Here is a 20,338-nt window from a genome sequence, read left to right on the forward strand (position 1 = left end):
TAAATCCTTGGGGACGTCACCATTTAAATAAATTTTCTGGTGACTGCCTATTGAATGCAAATATGTCTCTTTGAGCTTTGGGACTTTATATACTCAGTTCCCGTAAAACTTAGCATGAGGAATCAGACCTCAATGATGAAGTTGGAGTAGCAGTAGAAAAACAGTGTAACGTAGTTCATGCGGGAAGATCTTCTCATAGAATGCCTCCCTCTAAAACCAACATGCCTATTCATAATGGCAAGTGCAATAAACATTCTGAGGAAAGGGTGTAGCCATGGGAATGCCAGCAACTAACTTAAGATTCATAATAATTGTGGGAGAAAACCAAAAGAGGCCAAACAAAGGAATCTTATGGGAAAAAGGGGTGTTGGGACAGGATCTACAATCTAGGAAAAGAGGAAGCGAGACAAGGAACTGGCACAATACTTCAAGATTATAAGGTGGGAAAGGATAAGCAAGCGAGTTAAACTACAAGGCAAAGAGCTAAATAAATATCGCTTTTCAAAAAATGGCATGAAGGTGCTGAGAGAAAGGAAAAAGTTTCAGGTTCTTCTTCTAATTAATTTAACTTATCTAGACTTATGTGGACTTTATAAACTTTAATATTGGATTAGCAATGGGTGACTCAGTTGGCTAACCATCCGACTCTTGATTTCAGCTCAGGTGGTGATCTCAGGGACCTGGGACTGAGCCCCGAGTTGGGCTCCGTGCTGAGCGAGGAGCCTGCTTGAGATTCTCTCTCCCTCCCTCTCCCTGTGTCCTCCCCCCCCCCTTGCATGTTCCCTCTCTCTCCTCAAATAAATAAAAGATTGCAGAAAAATAAAATAAAACTTGATTAGCAAAAATAAGTGGGCTTTTTTTGGTCATTTGTTTGCTTTCAGAAATGCAATGTGCTTTGATCAGAAGTTGACAGTAAAATACCCTGGGACAAGGAAATGGCAGCCCTGTCTTATGAGGAGAAAACAGGCACCTGGAAGAGAGAATCTGGGCATGAGTCAGCTGTTACGCAGCTTTGGTTCCCACTCTGCTCCTCTGTAACGGGAAAGGATGCTGTGTAAGGTTCCTATTCTCTCATACTCAGAAGTAGCCACGGGTTATAAAGCATGATGGTTTTACTTGCCCAGTATAATCCTTGTGAAGAGCCTTTACAAGTACGCATTGTGTGTGTGTGTGTGTGTGTGTGTGTGTGTGTGTGTGTGTGTGTGTGTGTGTTAATACACCCTTTATTTTTTCAGAGTAATGTTTACACATGCTAATGAATTAAGTTAATATGTTTTCTGCTATTGATTCATTTATCAAGGACAATAAATCTACATGACATTCAAAGAAAAATCTTTAAAAGACTCAGGAAAAGAAGGATGAGGGAGGCATTTTATAATTTATCAAAGCATGAAAATAAAGATCTCATTTTTCAAAAAAAAAAGTCCGTGCACAGAAAAGTCATGATAGAGTCTCTATGATACGAACATAACCAACAGCAAAATTGATTCTCATATATAGTAACATATGCATTTTGACTGCTATTTCTTAATTGATCCCTCCTTCATGGGTTTGGTAACCCTTCTATTCTGGTCAGTAAAGATGAGGCTGTGAGCTAAGAAACTAATCAGTTATGATCATAATCAGTGACTGACAACAGGATCTAAATATTTCAACCCTCTGAGAAAAAGACAATCCCCCATGTATTCACTGATTCTAATATAAATACATTCACTGGTCTTCCTGAAATGGACCTTCCATAATGGCTAAGCATAATCAATTTAATTCTAGCTTTGAAAAACATGGAATATAATCCCCAACCTACCAAGACTCTATTTTAAAGTGTTAGACTCCTTTCTGATTGAGCCACACAGAAGACCATAGAAAAAGCCTATCTATCTCAGCTTGTCAAAAATATTCCATCTGTCTTCTGTATTCATTTATTATGAGAGAATAACTCTTCTTTGGTTGTCATGGCCACTACAATATTGGAATTGGGAGAGTCTTGTAAAAATTAAAATTCATGAGTCAGTACATTTACATTCCATTAGTTACCGGGTGTATATATCTCATTCAAAGCCAAAATTCCTCTCTCTTGTCACTGTCATCTGATGACCTTGCTTCCTATTTTACTAAGAAAATAGAAAAAATGAAAAATTGAACTTTCACATGTTCTCACTACCACACTGACCTACCTGCACCCATGCCCAAATAATCTGCCTTCCTCCCTTGACCATGGATGAACTATTTGTTCTGGATTCAGTTCACTCCTGCTTACACAACAATTTTGTGCCTACAGCTCTCCTTTTTCTTAAACATCAATTTTTCTCAGACATCTATGGAATACTCTTTAACATCCAAACATTCTGCAGTACCACCCATCTAATAGATTACCCTCCCCTGGGGCACCTGGGTGCCTCAGTCTGTTAAGCAGCTGACTCTTGATTTCGGCTCAGCTCATGATCTCAGGGTTGTGAGATCAAGCCTGGCATCAGGCTCTACGCTCAGCATGGAGTCTGCTTGTCCCTCTCCCTCTGCTCCTCCCCCGGCTCACTCTCTCCTTCTCAAATAAATAAATAAATAAAATCTTTTTAAAAAATAAAATAAACTACCCTCCCATACCCTGTATATCCTCATTTCTCTGCTTTCTTTGGTAGTAAAAAAAATCCATATTTTTAGAGTAAAGTTTTCACATTTTATCTACATAATGACTTAGGAATCCCATTTGCTCAATTTATATGATAGACTATTTCCTCTTTCTTACTATGATTCCTACCATTCAGACACAAGCTGAAATCTGATAATCAAGTTTCTTCCTTCAACCAAGCTTCCCTCTCATTCGGCAGTGCCCAAAATATTTCAGTCATAATTTAAATAACAATGCTGTTGATAATATTCAGGCAGCACAGAATCCAGCTACTTTTTTTATATTTGTATGATTCCACAACAGCACACCAGCAAAAACTTATTTCTCCACAAATTTTATGTTTTAAGTGACTCTTACGAAATAAAACTTAAGGGGTATGTTTGCATTAGTCCATACTATCATTAAAATGCTATTATTTCTCACTAATAGTTTTTGATACAATGTTGAAAATAAATCATCCCAATGTAAGTATATATATAATATAAAATATCTATTTTATTTACATATTTAAATGTTTCATATAAAATATAATTTAATCATAAGTAAAAGAGGATATCCATGAATTAATTTAACCTTATAAAATATGAACAACTTTATATAGGAAAAAGGAATTCTTCGAGCAACCTCACATATTCAGTTAATACTCAATAAAAACCATTGCCTGATCAGAAGAATTCAACAGGAAGGAGGATTACGTTGTTTTCTTCTCCTACTAGGATGAAAAATTACAATCTTGGTTTCAATGTTTAGAAAAATCTCAACTCATTCAATCAGATGTAAATGCCAACTGAAATTACATTCTTCCTTTAACCAATAATGTCTTGATAATGAACTACAGAAGTAGGAAAATGTGATTGGTTCCTATTGCACACCAAATTTTGTGGCTATTCTTTATTTACTCCAAAAGAGATTTCTTGTCAAAATTTGATTACAAATATAACCAATGTAAAAATATTATTATATATGGGGCGCCTGGGTGGCACAGCAGTTAAGCGTCTGCCTTCGGCTCAGGGAGTGATCCCGGCGTTGTGGGATCGAGCCCCACATCAGGCTCTTCCGCTATGAGCCTGCTTCTTCCTCTCCCACTCCCCCTGCTTGTGTTCCCTCTCTCGCTGGCTGTCTCTATCTCTGTCGAATAAATAAATAAAATCTTTTAAAAAATATATTATTATATAAGTATATACATACTTACTAATGATTATATGTATACTGGCTATAAAATATGTGTATTTCTAAATACAGCTTCTGGAGTTGAACGGAATATACATCCTGGGCTACAAAAATGAGAGAAAGTACCATCTAGAGGCAGTACTATGTTGCAGGGATTTGGTCCCTGGATCTGAAACCCGAGAAGCTTATATGGAATGTAGTCATTGTTAGGCCAATGTAACATATTGGCAAAATGTTGCATAAGCCTTAGTTTTTTTAATTATTTTTAATCCTTGTTTATTTGCAGAATTGCCTTTAACAGTCATCTAGTTCAACTAGCTCACTTTGCAAATCAGGAAACTGAAATCCACAATTGTTACAGGATTGTCCTAAGGTTACCCAGCAATAAATGAAAGAGCTGGGCTGGCACCCAAGTTCCTCACTTTCTCTCCAAAGTAATTAATTTCATTCATTTTAGAAAATGTGCTAGGTACAACAGCATTTTTAAATGTGCAAAATTATTGTTCTACAGGGTTTAAAATAATTTTGAGTTTTGAAAATTATGTTATATCTTTTCTTTATAAGCCATAGGAGTTACAAAGGAAAAGCATGTTTTCATAATACATTTTCTGAACTATAACTTTTTAAAAGCATGTAAAGTGATTTTCATAAAGTCTAATTTATGTTTCGTGAAATGTGTTTATTTGGCAATAAGCCTTTTCAAGATACAGATATTACAATCTATTTCCACTAAAGCTTCATTAACTTAGTTATCTGTTCTTTAATGCAAACATTAATTCTTTTGCATTAAAAAAAATCTACTGAAGAGGGAGATGTAGCTTGGTACCAAGTACAGCCTGAATGTGGCTGATTTTTAAAATCTTATTCTAGCAGGGTAGAATCTTACCTGGGCCAGAAGAATAGAGTACAAGCTAAATGTGAGAAATAACAAACGAATTTAATGTTTATTGAGCTATATTTACCAAGTTTTATGTTAGACAAATTGGTTCCACATATTTAATGTGACACTTTCACCAAATCCCTTTTATAAAAGAATCTAAAGAGATTTTGTGAAAAATTAAACACATAAAGACACAAGAAAAAGGGGAACAGGAGGGAAAATGACAAGATCAAAATTCTGGAAGCTGCAAGCAATTAATTACTGAACAATTTAGTAGACCTGAAAAAACTAAATCCTAAGGCCAAGAGTAGAGAAAGCTAAGAACAGACATTACAGAATCCCCAACAGCCTCGGACATTGGTATTGCCAGGCATTCTGGATGCAGGTGAAAGAATAAGGAGAACTGGTTGCAAGTTGTTTAAGAAGGAGCCGGACCCTCAGATTCATTTTCCAATTTTCCTCAGCTGAAAAACTTTCCCTCCCCAGTCCTGAATAAGACTGGAAGTTTATTCTATGGGGAAAGTTAAACAAGTTTCTGTTAATTAAATGAAGCGTTCCTAAAAAATATAAATAAAAACTAAAGAGCAGTGATAGAAAATAAAATAGATTGAAAAAAATATGTTAGAAGAGAAAAAAAAAAATACAAAGATATCCAAAATATAAATGACTCAGGTCAGGGTTCCAATATCTGAATGACAGGAGTTCCAAAAAGAAAGGAAAAGAAATCATCAAAGAAATAATTCAAGAAACTTACTTTCAAAGAATTACCTGAGTTTGCAGAATTATAAAGTCTGCTCACTGGGAGCTCAGCAAAATAGATAAAAATCGGCCTACATCAAGACATACCATCATGAAATCTCATTATATTGGAAATGAAAACATTCTATAGGCTTTGGAGGGGGGGGGAGCAATTCAAACATAAAGGATTAAGAACCATAATGATTTTGACTTCTCAATAGTAACCCTGAAAGCTAAACATCCTTCAAAGGAAATGTAGACATTTCTGAAGAGTTAGGGGTGTTAAACAGCATTTACACAGGCATACAAATAAACATGTAAAATAATGATTTCATCAAAATTACTGTATAACTATATTGGGAAGACTGAACGATAAAAGGCATGTCACTGAGGTTTGCAGGGGGAAGTGACAAAAAAAAAGAGCTAAATCTTCATATTTTGTGGAGTGTGATTGACAGGTACTACCTAAAACTAAAACCAAGAAGTAGCAATATAATGACATTACTTATCATTTAGCAAATAATCAGCTTAAAGATGTGAAAATGGTTGCCTGTGTAAAGACCAAATTGAGGGAGATGTAGGGATATAGGCAGACTTCTTCTTTTGATAATAAACCTTGTAGATCTATAAAATTTGTTAAATATGTGTATAACTTGGCTAAATTTTAAAACCAAAATGTACCACATAAACCCGCTAAACACAGTTACATAACATAATGGGTGTGGATTTCTATAAAAGAAATCCATAGTCCCAGAATGTTTATCAGTGTGTCTCTCTGAATCTAAATATTAAGAGGTACCAGAAGGTTCTCTTCTGGATGACATGTTCTTTAGGTAGCCCTATGTTCTGGTGTGCCCAGAACAGTCCATTTTAATGTGTTGTGCTGGCTAATTATTAAAAGTACCTCTTTTTACTCTCAAAATTATCCCAATTGGACAAAATTATTTGGTCAGCTGAATATTACTCTCACATCTCGACACATTTGCACTTGCTCTTGTCCTTACTTGACTTCCCTTCCCTAAATGTCCTCCTTCACATTTCCATTCAAGTTTTATTCATAAAGATTTCCTTAGACTAAATACTTCTCTTCCTATTCCTCATCACATCACATACACAACTTCAGCATAACAAGTTTCTCACCATATTGCAGCTGCTTATGTTTTCATAAGAACATGAGTTTCTAAGAACAGGGATCATTGACTCTCCATCTTCGACTGTCTAGCACTGAAGATAGGGGCTGCACACAGTAACCCACACAATTCTCACTGAGTGAATGAATTTGCCACATTATATAAAATTTAATTATTAGATATTTGTATTCTTGAAAATCTTGTCGTTATGAAGGATAGTGACAACTCTGATAAGATTTATCCCAACTGTTAAAAAAGTGCAGTCATAATTCCATTCCCCTATTCAAACTAAAAGATGACAATTTGAGGTTACAAAATTATTAGGTGAGTTTGAAAATATCTATTATTACATATATTCAAACATATATCGTGTGTGTCTATTTCAACAGCTACAATAAATTCACAAATTATTTTAGCATTATAGTCAGATGAATACAGCAAGCAGATAATTAGATGTTTTCAAGTTAATAATTAAATATGTGAATGTCTTTACAACTCTTTTCTTATAAAATGAACTCTCATTTTTATCTTGTCCAGTTTCATGTGAGGATGAATTGTGACTGGAATTGATTCATAAGGGGAGTTGAACCAAAATGACTGAAGATACATAAAACCGTCCTTTTTTAAATTCTAAGTTACCTTCTTTATTGGACTACTCACACACATTCTCAAACTTTTATGCCCATAAGAATCATATGGAGAGGATGGGAAAAAAAAGACCCCCAGGATTCAATGAGACCCACAAATCTATATTTTTAAAAATCATGAGGCAGGCTCAGGATGGCAGTGTAGGAAGACCCTGAGCTCAGCTCCTCCTCCAGACACATCAAATCTACAGCTACCCCACAAGCAGATGGGATTTCACAAACACCTACCACATGCCCAAGAAAGCATGGGTTCAAGCCCCACCTCAGTTACCCCAACCTTTGGGATCTGAACTAGAGAGAGGAGCCTGCCAAACATCCAGCTTTGAAACCAAGGGTTACATCCAGGAGACCCAAAGGGCTGCTGGAAAATGAAGCCCTTAAAGAGGTCATGCACAGACTCACCCACCCTGGGCCTTAGTGCAAAAGCATCAGGTTGAAACACATTTAGACCATACGTGAAGGAGATTCATTGGCTAATCTCAAAGCATCTGCTGAAGGGGCAGTGGTCTATTGGAACTCTCTCTGAGGACAGAGGTGCTAGCAGTCATCATTAGTGCAATCTCCTTCAACCTCAACAGCGCTGGCCCTGGCAGGCACCATTTTTTGCACTTCCTCTCTACCTCACTAGCACTTCTGGCTGGACCCATATACTCTCCTACGACCCTGTCGCACTAAACCCAGTTGGCAGACTTGCCCTGGCCCAATGCTCCCCCACAACTCTGCCCTGCTAAACCTGGCAGGTGGGTAAGCCCAACCCGGTGCTCCCCCACAGTCCTGCCAAAGTCAGCAGGTACGTGCAGACCAAACAGAGGGCTCCCCTTGAATGCCTGGCACTTGTAGCCAGGGGGACTTATGCTTTTGGGCCCCACAGAGATGAAACATCAGAGAGATAGTTCTTGGCAGGTTACCACCCACAGGTAACTGCACAGATAGCAAACTGAAACACACCACCAGCATTCCTGTGACCATTCCTTCAAGATTGAAAAAGATATCTGTTTCACTGAATACATAAAAATAAAACAGAGTCAGGGCGCCTAGCTGGCTCAGTCCATTAAGTGGCTAACTCTTGATTTCAGCTCAGATTATGATCTCAGGGTCTGGGATCAAGCCCTGTGTTGGGCTCTGTGCTCAGCATGGAGTCTCCTTGAGATTCTCTCTCTCCCTCTCTTCTCTGCCCCTCCCCCTGCTCACATACTCTCTCTCTCTTTCTCTCTCTCTCTCTAAAATAAATAAATAAAATCTTTTTTAAAAATGAAACAGAGGTAAGCAAAATGAAGAAACAGAGGAGTATATTCCAAACAGAAGAACACGATAAAACCCCAGGAAAAAACCTCACTGAAACAAAGATAAGTAAAGTACCTGATAAGGAGGTCATAAAGATGCTCACCAATCTTGGAAGAAGGATGGATGAACTCAGAGAACTCCAAGTAAGTGATGGAAAACAGAAGAAAGTACCAAACAGAAGTCACAGAGCTGTAGAATATAGTAACTGCAGTGAAAAATACACTAGTGTTTCAACAGCAAACTAGGTGAAGCAGAAGAAAGAACCACAGACATCGAAAACAGGGCTGTGGGACTCACCCAAAGAGAGCAGCAAAAAGAAAAAAGAATTTGAAAAAAGAAAGGAAGTCTGAAATTTCCAACTAAGAGGAACCCAAAGAGATCCATACCAAGACATATTATAATTAAAATGTTAATTAACTTTAATCAAATAGAAGTTAAAGACAAAAAGAAAATCTTAAAAGCAGCAAGAGAAAAATAACTTGTCACATACAAGGGAAACCACACACACACAAACACACACACACACACACACACACACACAAGACTATCAGCAGATTTTTCAGCAGAAACTACAGGACAGAAGAAAGTGGCAGGATATATTTAAAGTGCTAAAAGCAAAAAAATTCCAACCAAGAATATTCTACCTGGGAAGATTATCATTCAGTATTAAGGAAAATTTTCCCAGAGAAGCAAAAACTAAACCAGCCTTATAAGAAATGTTAAAGGGACTTCTTTAAGCTGAAAATAAAGGATACTAATTAGTAATAAGAAAACATATGAAAGTAAAAATCTCTTACAAGTAAATATAGAGTAAAAGAAGTGGACTAATCACTTAAACAGCTAGCGTGAAGTTAAAAAGACAAAGGCAGTAAAAGTAATGAAAAATTAGCTAAGGGATACACACAATAAAAAGATGTCAAATGTGACATCAAAAACATAAAACATGGGGGTAGTAAAAATGTAGAGTTTTAGAATGCATTCAAACTTATCTTGCTATCAACTTAAAATAGACTGGTATAGATACAGATAGATTGATATATGCAAGCCTCATTGTAACCACAAAGCAAAAACCAATAGCAAATACACAAAAGATAATAAGAAAGGAATCTAAACATAACACTACAGAAAATCATCAAACCACAAGGGAGGAGAGGAAGAAAAGATGAAAGGAATAGAAAGAAACTACAAAACAGCCAGAAAACCATTAAAAAAGATAACATGTACATACCTGGCTATAATTAATTTAACATAAATTTTCTAACCAAAAGACACAGAATGGCTGAATGGATAAAAAAATAAAAACCAAGACCCATCTATTTGCTGCCTACAAGTGACTCACCTCAGATATAAGGACACATACATACTGAAACTGAAAAGATAGAAAAAGATATTTCATGTAAATAGAAACCAAAAGAAACCTGGGATAGCTCTGCTTACAGCAGACAAACTTAAAAACAAAGAATGATGTAAAAGACAAGGATGGGTATTACATAAGGATAAAGGGATAAATCTGGCAAGAATATTTAACATTTATAAATACATATACACTTAACATAGGAGCACCTCAATATGTAAAGCAAATATTAATAGACATATGGCAGAAATTGAAGACAATACAATAATGATAGGAGAATTCAATAAACCACTATATACAGAATATTCCATTCAAAAGCACCAAAATACACATTCTTTGCAGTGCACATGGAACATTCTCCAGGATAGATCATAATCCAGCAACAAAACAAGTCTCAATAAATTTAAGACAAAATCATATAAAAATATGTTGGCTAACTGAACATACTAAAAAATAAATTTTAAAAAATCATTTTTTCAGAACGCAATGATATAAAACTAGAAATTAATCACAAAAAGAAAACTGAAAAAAGTCACAAATATGTGGAGAACCAATATGTTACTGAGCAAATGAGTCAACAAAGAAATCAAAGGAGAAATTAAAAAATACCTTGACACAAACGAAAACTACAATATACCAAAATCTACAGGCTATAGCAAAAGTAGTTCTAAGAAGAAAATTCATAGTAAGGTAGGCCAACCTCAAGAAACAAAAAAACCTCAAATAATCAAACATTACACCTAAATAACTAGAAAAACAGGGGGAAAATGAAGCCCCAAGTTAGTAGAAGGAAGGAAATAAAGCTCAGAACAGAGATCAAGACTAAAGAAACAATAGAAAAACAAAGAAACTAAGAACTGGTCCTTTGAAAAATATTTTAAAAACTGATAAACCTTTAGCTAGACTCACTTTAAAAAAGAGAGAGAAGGCTCAAATAAATAACATCAGAAATGAAAGAGCAGAAGTTACAACTGATGCCAAAAAAATACAAAAAAGAAACAGGACTATTTTGAAAAATTATATGCCAACAAATTGAACATCCTAGAAAAAAAAAGGGTAAATTCCTAGAAACAGAATCTTTTAAGACTGAATCATGAAGAAATAGAAAATCTGAATAGACTAAATACTAGCCAGGAGACTGACTCAGTAATCAAAAACGTCTCAACAAATTCCAGGACCAGAGGATTCACTGGTGAATTCTACCAAACATTCAAAGAAGTTTTTCAGGTTTTTTTTTTTTTTTTAAGATTTTACTTATTTGAGAGAGACAAAGAGAAAGAGACAGAGACAGAGCACAAGCAGGGTGGAGGGGCAGAGGGAGAGGGAGAAGCAGACTCCCTGCTGAGCAGGAAGCCCAACGTGGGGCTCAATCTCAGGACACCAACATCATGACCTGAGCCCAAGGCAGATGCTTAACTGACTGAGCCACCCAGGCGTCCCCACAACAAGTTTCAATATCTGTCCTTCTTAAACTGTTCTAAAAAATTGAATATGAAGGAATTCTTCCAAACGTATTTTACAAGGTCAGCATTATCCTATACCAAAACCAAACAAGAACACCACAAAAAAGAGAATTATAGGCCAATATCTCGGATGAACACAGATGCAAAAATCCTCAATAAAATATTAGCAGCCCAATTCAACAATACAATAAAAAGATCATACACCATGATCAAGCAGGATTTGTTTCGGGCATAAAAGGATGGCTCCGTATCTGCAAATCAGTCAACACGATTTATACCACATTAACAGAAAGATAAAAATCATATGATCATCTCAATAGATGTGTGAAAAGAATTTGACTAAATTCAACATCGATTTATGATAAAAACTCTCAACAAAGTGGATATAAAGGGAATGCACCTCAACATAATAAAGGCCATATATGACACACTTACACCTAACATCATACTCAACAGTGAAAAGCTAAAAGCTCTTTCTCTGAGATCAAGAACAGGACAAGGATTTCCAGCTCTTGCCACTTTTATTCAACACAGTACTGAAAATCCTAGCCAGGACAATTAGTCAAGAAAAAGAAATAAAAAGTATCCAAATAGGAAAGGAAAAAGTAAAACTGTCCTATTTGCAAACAACATGATTTTATATAGAGAAAACTCTAAAGGCTACACACACATACACACACACACACAACCCTGATAAACAAATTCAGTACAGTTGCAGGATACAAAGTCAACACACAAATATCTGTTGTTTTTATACACTAACAATAAACTATCAGAAAGAGAAGTTAAGAAAACAATCCCATTTACAGTTGCATCAAAAAGAATAAAATACCTAGGAGGAAGTTTAATCAAGAAGGTGAAAGACTTATACACTAAAAACCTATAAGATACTGATGAAAGAAATCGAAGAATACACAAATAAATGGAAAAATATTCTGGGTTCACGGACTGAAAAATTAATATTATTAAAGTGTACATATTATCCAAAGCAATCAACAGATTCAATGAAATCTCTTCAAAATCCCAATGGCATTTTTCACAAAAATAGAACAATCCTAAAATTTCTATGGAACCACAAAAGAACCCAAATAGCCAAAGCAATCTTGAGAAAGAAGAACAAATCAAAATCACACTCCTTGATTTCAAACTATATTACAAAGCTATAGTAACCAAAATAGCATGGTATGGGCATAAAAACAGATACATGGATCGACAGAACAAAATAGAGAGTCCAGAAATAAACTTTTGCATGTATGGCCAATTAATTTATGACAAAGGAGTGAAGAATATACAATGGGGATAGGAGAGTCTCTTCAATAAATGGTATTAGGAGAACTGGACAGCCTTAGGTAAAAGAATGACACTGGACCAGCATTTTACACCATACACAAAAATTAACTCAGAATGGATTAAAGACTTGAATGTAAGACCTGAAACCATAAAATTCCTACAAGAAAAAGCAGGCAATAAGCTCCTTGACATCGCTCTTGGAAAAATTTTTTTGGGGTCTGACTCCAAGGTAATGTCAACAAAAGCAAAAATAAACAAATGTGCTTATATCAAACTAAAAACCACTGCACAACAGAGGAAACCATTAACGAAATAAAAGGGCAACCTACTTAATGGGAGAAGATATTTGCAAATCATATATCTGACAAAAGTTAATATCCAAAATACATAAAGAACTCACACAATCCAATTAAAAAATGGGCAGAGGATCTGAATAAACATTTCTCCAAAGAAGACATACAAATGACCAACAGGTCAACATCACTAACATCAGGGAAATGCAAATCAAAATCACAATGAGATATCATGCTAACATCTGTCAGAAGGGCTGCTCTCAAAAAGACAAGAAATAACAAGCATTGGTGAGGATATAGAGGAAAGGGAACCCTCATTCACTGTTGGTGGGAATGCAAATTTGTATAGCCACTGTGGAAAACAGTATGGAAATTACTCAAAAAACTAAAAATATAACCACCATATGATCCAGCAATTCCACTTCTGGTTGTTTATCTAAAGAAAAATGAAAACACTAATTCAAAAACATAGGCATCCCTGTGTTCATTGCAGTATTATTCACAATAGCCAAGATATGGAAACAACCAGTGTCTGTTGATGGATGAGTGGATACAGATGTGATAATCTCACGCACACACACACACACACACACACACACACACTGGAATACTATTCAGCCATTTAAAAAAAGAATCAAAATTCATTTGCAACAATATGGATAGAACTTGACAGTATGCTGAGTGAAATAAGACACAGAAAAAGACAAACCCCATATGATTTCACTTACATGTGGAATCTAAAAAACAAAACATAACTGATAGATGAAAAGAACAGATTGATGGTTGCCAGACAGGAGAGGGTTGAGAGGTGGGGTATTTTGGGAAAAAAGGGTTAAACGGTGCAAACTTATAGTCATAAAATACATAAACCATAGGGATGTAACGTACAGCATGGTGACTATAGTCAATAATATCGTATGTGTATTATGTAACTTTATATAGTGACAAGGGAAACTAGACTTATTGTGGTGATCATTACACAGTGTATACCAATATTGAATCATTATGTTATACACCTGAAAGTAATATAATGTTATATGTCAATTGTGCCTCAATTTAAAATTTTTTAAAAATCACCCACCCAACTGATTTTCAAGTAGATGACTTTGAGACTGAACTTTAAGAAAACTTGGAAGTTAATAGAACATCTTAAAAATAAACATATGGCTCCAGGTCCACTATAAACAACTGTTATTTATTACCAAGTTCCCTGTTATCTATATTATAGAGATAAATAGAGGAACAAAGGACACTATTATTAAGTCCAAAACTGATAAAGCTGAGATTTTATCCCATTATAAATACATCCCATGTATACAGGTATGCATTTCTATGTTATATATATATTACTCCTCAGGTATAAACATATGTTTATTATATATTGTGTGTATTATTTAGATATTATATATTTTCATACATATTATATATTATTTCAACTTATTATCCTTCTCAGGTAAAAATATACATATTTGTGTTTATATATATTTATATTTTATATATGCATATAAAGTACAAAAAGGCATAACTAAATTCAACATCGATTTATGATAATAACTCTCAACAAATGGGAATAATATACACACATATACACACACATATATACAAAGACATATATAATATATATATACACACACATATACACATACACAAATATATATATATATGCACCTGAGAAGGATAATAACAGGTTGAATTATCTGAGAATCCAGTAGAATAGAGATTTAGATGTAAAACTAAGTTGCTTTAAGGAAAATTTTTAAATTTAACCTTTTTTGCGTGACAGTGAATGAACTGTGAGTACATGATTCATACTCACCTCACATACAGCTATGATACTACATATGAAGCTGAAGAAATACTTTCTTTAAAAACTGAAACCTACATGGGGAGTAAAGGCTGAGAGGTGTGCCCCACACAGGTCCTCCTCATCCTTCAGTTCGGGGTGGAGTAGCAGTAGTGGCCAGGCTGCATGTCTGTTTCTGTGCTCCTCAGGGAGACATGGTCGGCCCACATGCACACACCTGTGCCAACACTGCTAGGGGCACAGAAGCTAGTAATGGCAGAGGAAATGCATGCTCACCAAATTTAATAATCAACCTCCTCTTTCTAATAATAAATGTGGACAACTAAGAATTTCCATGTATACTTAAAACTAACAACAAAAAAGAGAAAGGTCAAAATGAGTAGAGAACAACTGATTCTGGAGGAAACAAGACAATTGTGGTAAAAGAGGAGGACTTCAAAAACATACTCATTAGTATTATAAGAAAGACTCAAGAATATATCCATTTACAAACCAGAATAAGCTAATATGCAAAAAGGGTATTACAAAATAAGTAAGAGTCCATGAAAAATAAGGATACAATTATCAAAATTAAGGGAAAAAATTAGTTGAGTTGGAAGGAAAAAAAATGAAGTTTTCCAAAATGTAAAGCAATAAAACCTAGGGGTGAAAATATTTTTTAAAAGTGAAGAATAAGATATAAATCGACGAGGTCCACCATCCATCTAAGGAGGGTCTTTAAAAACAGAACAAAGACAGAACAAAGGAGGAGAAATAATCAAATAGTAGAAGAAAATCCCTAGAGCCTAAAACATGACTCTTCAGTGATTGTAGTTCAGCAAAAATGAAAAATAACTCAAAAACACAACCTCACTAAAGGTTAGTACACCTCAACAGGTGCTTCTTTTCAATTCTTTTCTCTGGATCCTCTTCTTTGATCTCTAAATTGTATGGACCCAAGGGCTTATTATTTTCACTTCTTTTCTTTGCTCTGCTATATTTCACTCATTCACTAAATGATTTCATCTAAACTCATCATTTTGAGGGGTGCCTGGGTGGCTCAGTCGGTTGAGCATCTGACTCTTAATTCTAGCTCAGGTCATGATCTCAGGGTCATGATATCAAGGACCTCGCCACCCCCCGCCCTCCCGCCCAACCCCGTACCGGGGTCAGGCTCCACACTCAGCAGGGAGTCTGCTTGAGGATTCTCTCTCTCTCCCTCTGCACCTCCGCCTGCTTATGCTCTCGCTCTTTCTAAAAAAATAAATAAATCTTTAAAAATAAATAAATAATAAGCTCATTACTTTGAATGTCATCTATATATTGATAACCCCAATTTTATCTGTCTATTTGCAACCTCTCCACAAAACTCCAGATATCAGATTGATTTCCTTTCTGCAATCTAACCTACATTTCAAATATATTATGTCTACAATAGAATTATCATCTCGATCCCTACTCCAAACTGCTCATCTTCTCTTCCCCATCTCAATACACAGCAACACCATTAATCCAGTTCTCAGGCTATAAAATCACATGCCACGCTTAACTCCTCTTTTCCTCATGTTCTGCCTCCAATCCATCAGCAAGGCCAACGTCTAACATGGATTTACAAGAACGGTGTGTCCAAGAAGAACATGAATTCCCTAACACTATGATGAAGTCCCATCCCCTCTTCTACCACTCACTACCCTGTTTGTACTAATGACATCTGTCATTCAAAGCAATGCAGTTTTTAAGAACATGAGAATGCTTTGTCTATGGCACAAACAGTGCACATTCTACAGTAAATAATATTTATATGATATTTTAAACGTTGAATATTGGTTTCCATTTTCAAATCATCAAACTATAAAAGACGAAAATGTGAAAGCAATGCAAAACAGGAATTAACAGGTGGAAATAGATGTGGAGGAGGATACAAGGACAATAAATCTCTGACTTACCCAGTAGGAAATCAAGAATCACTGTCAAAAATGTATAGGTCAAGAAATAGAATTTTTATGAAGTAGCAAAAGAATTTTTTTTAATGAGCTGATAGGAGGTGGGAGTGGGGAAAGAAGACAGGTGTAAGTGAACTTAATATCTCTCATGCCACAGATGGGAAACAATAGCTATTTTTAAACAGATACATTAACAAATAAAGTATATGAATATTATTTAAGACTTGGAATTAAACTCCAGAAAAACTAACCATAAAAGCACTGGAAATAATCACTTCTGATAAGTGGTAATGAAGGAGAGTGTATTGAACCTTACTTTTCAGCTAGCATCCTCTTCAGTGTTTGACTTTTTATTATGGCACATATGGCTGGCATAAGAATTAAATAAACAAATAAAAAAATAAATATATTACTAAATAACAGAGCAAATGATCACGTATAATCCAGTTTTATGTCTACATGTTCACACATTTATCTGAATAGAAGTTTATAAAGAGAGACCAGTTTTTGTTTCAGTGTTGGTCAATTAGTATAAAAGATAAATGCTGATCTAGGAACCACTATCAAAGTACAAAGACTGGCTAAGTACAATCTGGTCAAAACATGTTGATGCTAAAGTATGTAATTAATGAAAAAATTCTATACAAAGAATCTTGCACATCTAGAACCAGAAAAGCTTACACAGTGATTCACTGTAATTTATCTCCTCAACGTATCTCAGGCCTATATGCCCCTCCAAAGGGAGACACCGCTGTTTTGAACACAGTAAACACTTTCATTGTCCTAATACTACCTCCCGTCCTATTTCTATGCTTCATGGCACTATTTTTACCTTGAATAATGCATGGCTTGGTGGCCTGCAATATTAAAATAGAAGTCTGTGGTGTGCTTCATCTCATTGGTGTGCCCAGTGGCCTCAATCCAGTGTCCTATTGGGAGACAATAAACACCATCCACCAAGTTGTTTTCATTATAAGTACAGCAACGGTCATGGTGAGGTCCATTGCCTGGAACAAGAAGAAATGACAAACGGAGCAATTAAATCAATGTTTTGCTTAAACAGCCCTAGAGTAGCTGATGCAAAATTAATAGGAAGAAGAAAATAAATATAAAGCTGCTTAATCCACACATTTCAGTATGAACAAAAATAGACTAGAGGGAAAAAACAGAAAAAAAATTGTAGTTACATACGAATTTCATGGAGTTCTGTGGTCCCTTTGAATACATGCATATTTCCAAAAGCATATTAACTCTCAGAGTTTAATGGTACCTCTTAGCGCCCTAACTGCCCATTGTGAGTCATTTTGTAGCCTTTTTATCTTTCTGGTATGCAAATTCATAACTAAAATCAGTAATAAAAAAGAATCAGTAATAAAGTGTTTTAGTATCAGCTCAAACAACAAATGAATTTTTAAATAAATACATTAATAAATAATAAAACAAGTGATCATATCCAACCTTGTCTGCATGTAAATCACTGGTTAGTACTATTTTCAGATCGGAAATTATCACAGAGATTAGCTACGTTGCCCAAGGTCACAAAACTAGCAAGTGCCAAGCTAATAGCAAACTGATACCCCCCAGATCCCCATCTTTCAGGCACCTGATACCTTCATGCTGTTTTCTGCCTAGTTTACAAGCACAAGCACACACCATTCTCCCTCCACGGAGTGAACCAAGAGAGACAGAGATGGAAGAACACTTCTCTGAAAACACTAATTGCCTACATCACATTCTGCCCAGTATCTACTATACTAGTAAACAGATCCTTTATTTCTATGAAATTATAATTCATACATTATTTCTATTCACCCTTTTTTTTTAATGATTTTATTTATTCATTTGACAGAGATAGAGACAGCCAGCGAGAGAGGGAACCCAAGCAGGGGGAGTGGGAGAGGAAGAAGCAGGCTCATAGCGGAGGAGCCTGATGTGGGGCTCGATCCCATAACGCCGGGATCACGCCCTGAGCCGAAGGCAGACGCTTTACGACTGCGCCACCCAGGCGCCCCTCTATTTACCCTTCTTATGTGACCACCCCATTTCAAATCATTCCTTTCCTTAAACTACCTAATTTCCATATACTGTCTTTAATATAAAAAAAATTAGCAAAATAAAAAAGGAATGTCACATTTGTTACAAATATTAAAAAATCTGACTTATTTGTTCCTTGCTCCATCTTATAAAATATTTTACCTAAAGTTGTTTAGCATAAAATCTCAAAAACAAAAAATCCTTAAGTCATTGGGCAATTCTTTAGGACATAACTCTCTTCCATCAGGTAGGAGGTACGAGATGGCTCCCTTAATAAATCATCACTCATCTTCCTAGATCAGACTTCTCTTTTCTCTTGATGGCTACAAGGCACTACACCAACTGGTCCTTTACCCTTGATATTTAATGGATGAAAACCAAACTATACTAGCAACCCCACTTCTAGAAACATATCAAATAGAAATATAACAAGAATAAAAAAGATACATAGAGATACATGAGTGAACAATACTATTTTAATAGCACACACTCTAAACTATATAAGTTCATCTATTCATTCTTCCACAAATACTTTTTAAATGTCAACTACCTGATCTACACTGTGCTAAGTCACATTAAGGATTTTGGTATTTACATAGGAACAACAAAAAAAAATGAAATATTTTAAGTAGGCAGGTAACATAACCAAATTTTTATTTTGAAAGTATCTCTCTGGTTACAGAGTAAAAATTTAACTCAAATGCAATGAGATTAAAGCAAAAAGTCTATTTAAGAAAATATTGCTCTAGCCCAGGCAGGAGATGATGAAAGCCTGGAGGTATACATGGAAACGAGTGGGCAGATTCAGGAAGGAAAAACCAAGGACATGGTGATTAACTGGATATGGGAGGTAAAGGAAAAGGGAGGCAACAATGACTCTAGGCTTCCGGCAAATATAACTCAATATATGGTGGTACCATTCACTAAGATGTGAAATCTGTAAGAGGTTGGAAGGGAAGATCACCAGTCTGGTTTCTGGACTTGAAGTGCCATTTAGATACAAAAGAAGATGTTAAGTACAAAGTTGGCATTATCAGTTTGACACTCAGACCAGAGATCTGAAGTAGAAAAATAAATTTATGAGTCATCTAAGTATAAATGGCAATTGAGGCAAGGATATAGATGAGTCACAAAGAAAAACAATAGTGATGTAGAAGAAAAGGTTTCTAGAACCAAGTCTGAAAGCATCCCAACATTTAATAGCTGGATAAAGAAGGATGAGCTTACAAAGAATGCATAGAAAGAGAAGCTGGAGAGAAAGACTTGGAGTGAATAAGTGAGGTGGGGGAACATGATTGAAAGTGTAAAAAGACATTAAAAACTGGGTGAATGCATGTCTGATTGTTAAAAGTTACATTTGGAGAATGGAATTGGGATGAGGAGGACCATTTTACTCTAAACTATTCTGAATTTGTTGGATTTGTCACAAAGCACAAGTATTATTTTTTGGTTTAATAAAAGAATAATATCTGCAGCTCCCAATGCTCAGTACAATAGACTTACAACAATTTATTTATTTACTTTTTATTTTAAGTAGGCTCCATGCCCAATGTGGGGCTTGAACTCTCGACCTTGAGATCAAGAGTCAGGTGCTCTATTGACTGAGCCAGTCAGGTGGCCCTAGACTTATGACAATTTAAAGATCTTATTTATTTATTTATTTATTTAAGAGAGAGGCAGCAAGTGCAAGCAAAGAGAGGAGC

General features: G+C 35.5%; 1 protein-coding gene across 2 annotated transcripts in view; it reads right to left on the reverse strand.

Moving 5' to 3' along the window:
• Positions 1-20,338, reverse strand: part of EPM2A (EPM2A glucan phosphatase, laforin) — a 115,707-nt gene that overhangs the window by 55,783 nt on the left and 39,586 nt on the right. For both annotated transcript variants that reach the window (XM_040627924.1, XM_040627925.1), the window contains exon 2: positions 17,434-17,608. In XM_040627924.1, the coding sequence (XP_040483858.1) occupies positions 17,434-17,608 (175 nt within the window). The remainder of the gene's footprint in view (positions 1-17,433; positions 17,609-20,338) is intronic.

This window comes from Ursus maritimus, unplaced genomic scaffold, assembly GCF_017311325.1.
Source record: "Ursus maritimus isolate PB19 unplaced genomic scaffold, ASM1731132v1 scaffold_13, whole genome shotgun sequence".
In the NCBI taxonomy this organism is placed as follows: domain Eukaryota; kingdom Metazoa; phylum Chordata; class Mammalia; order Carnivora; family Ursidae; genus Ursus; species Ursus maritimus.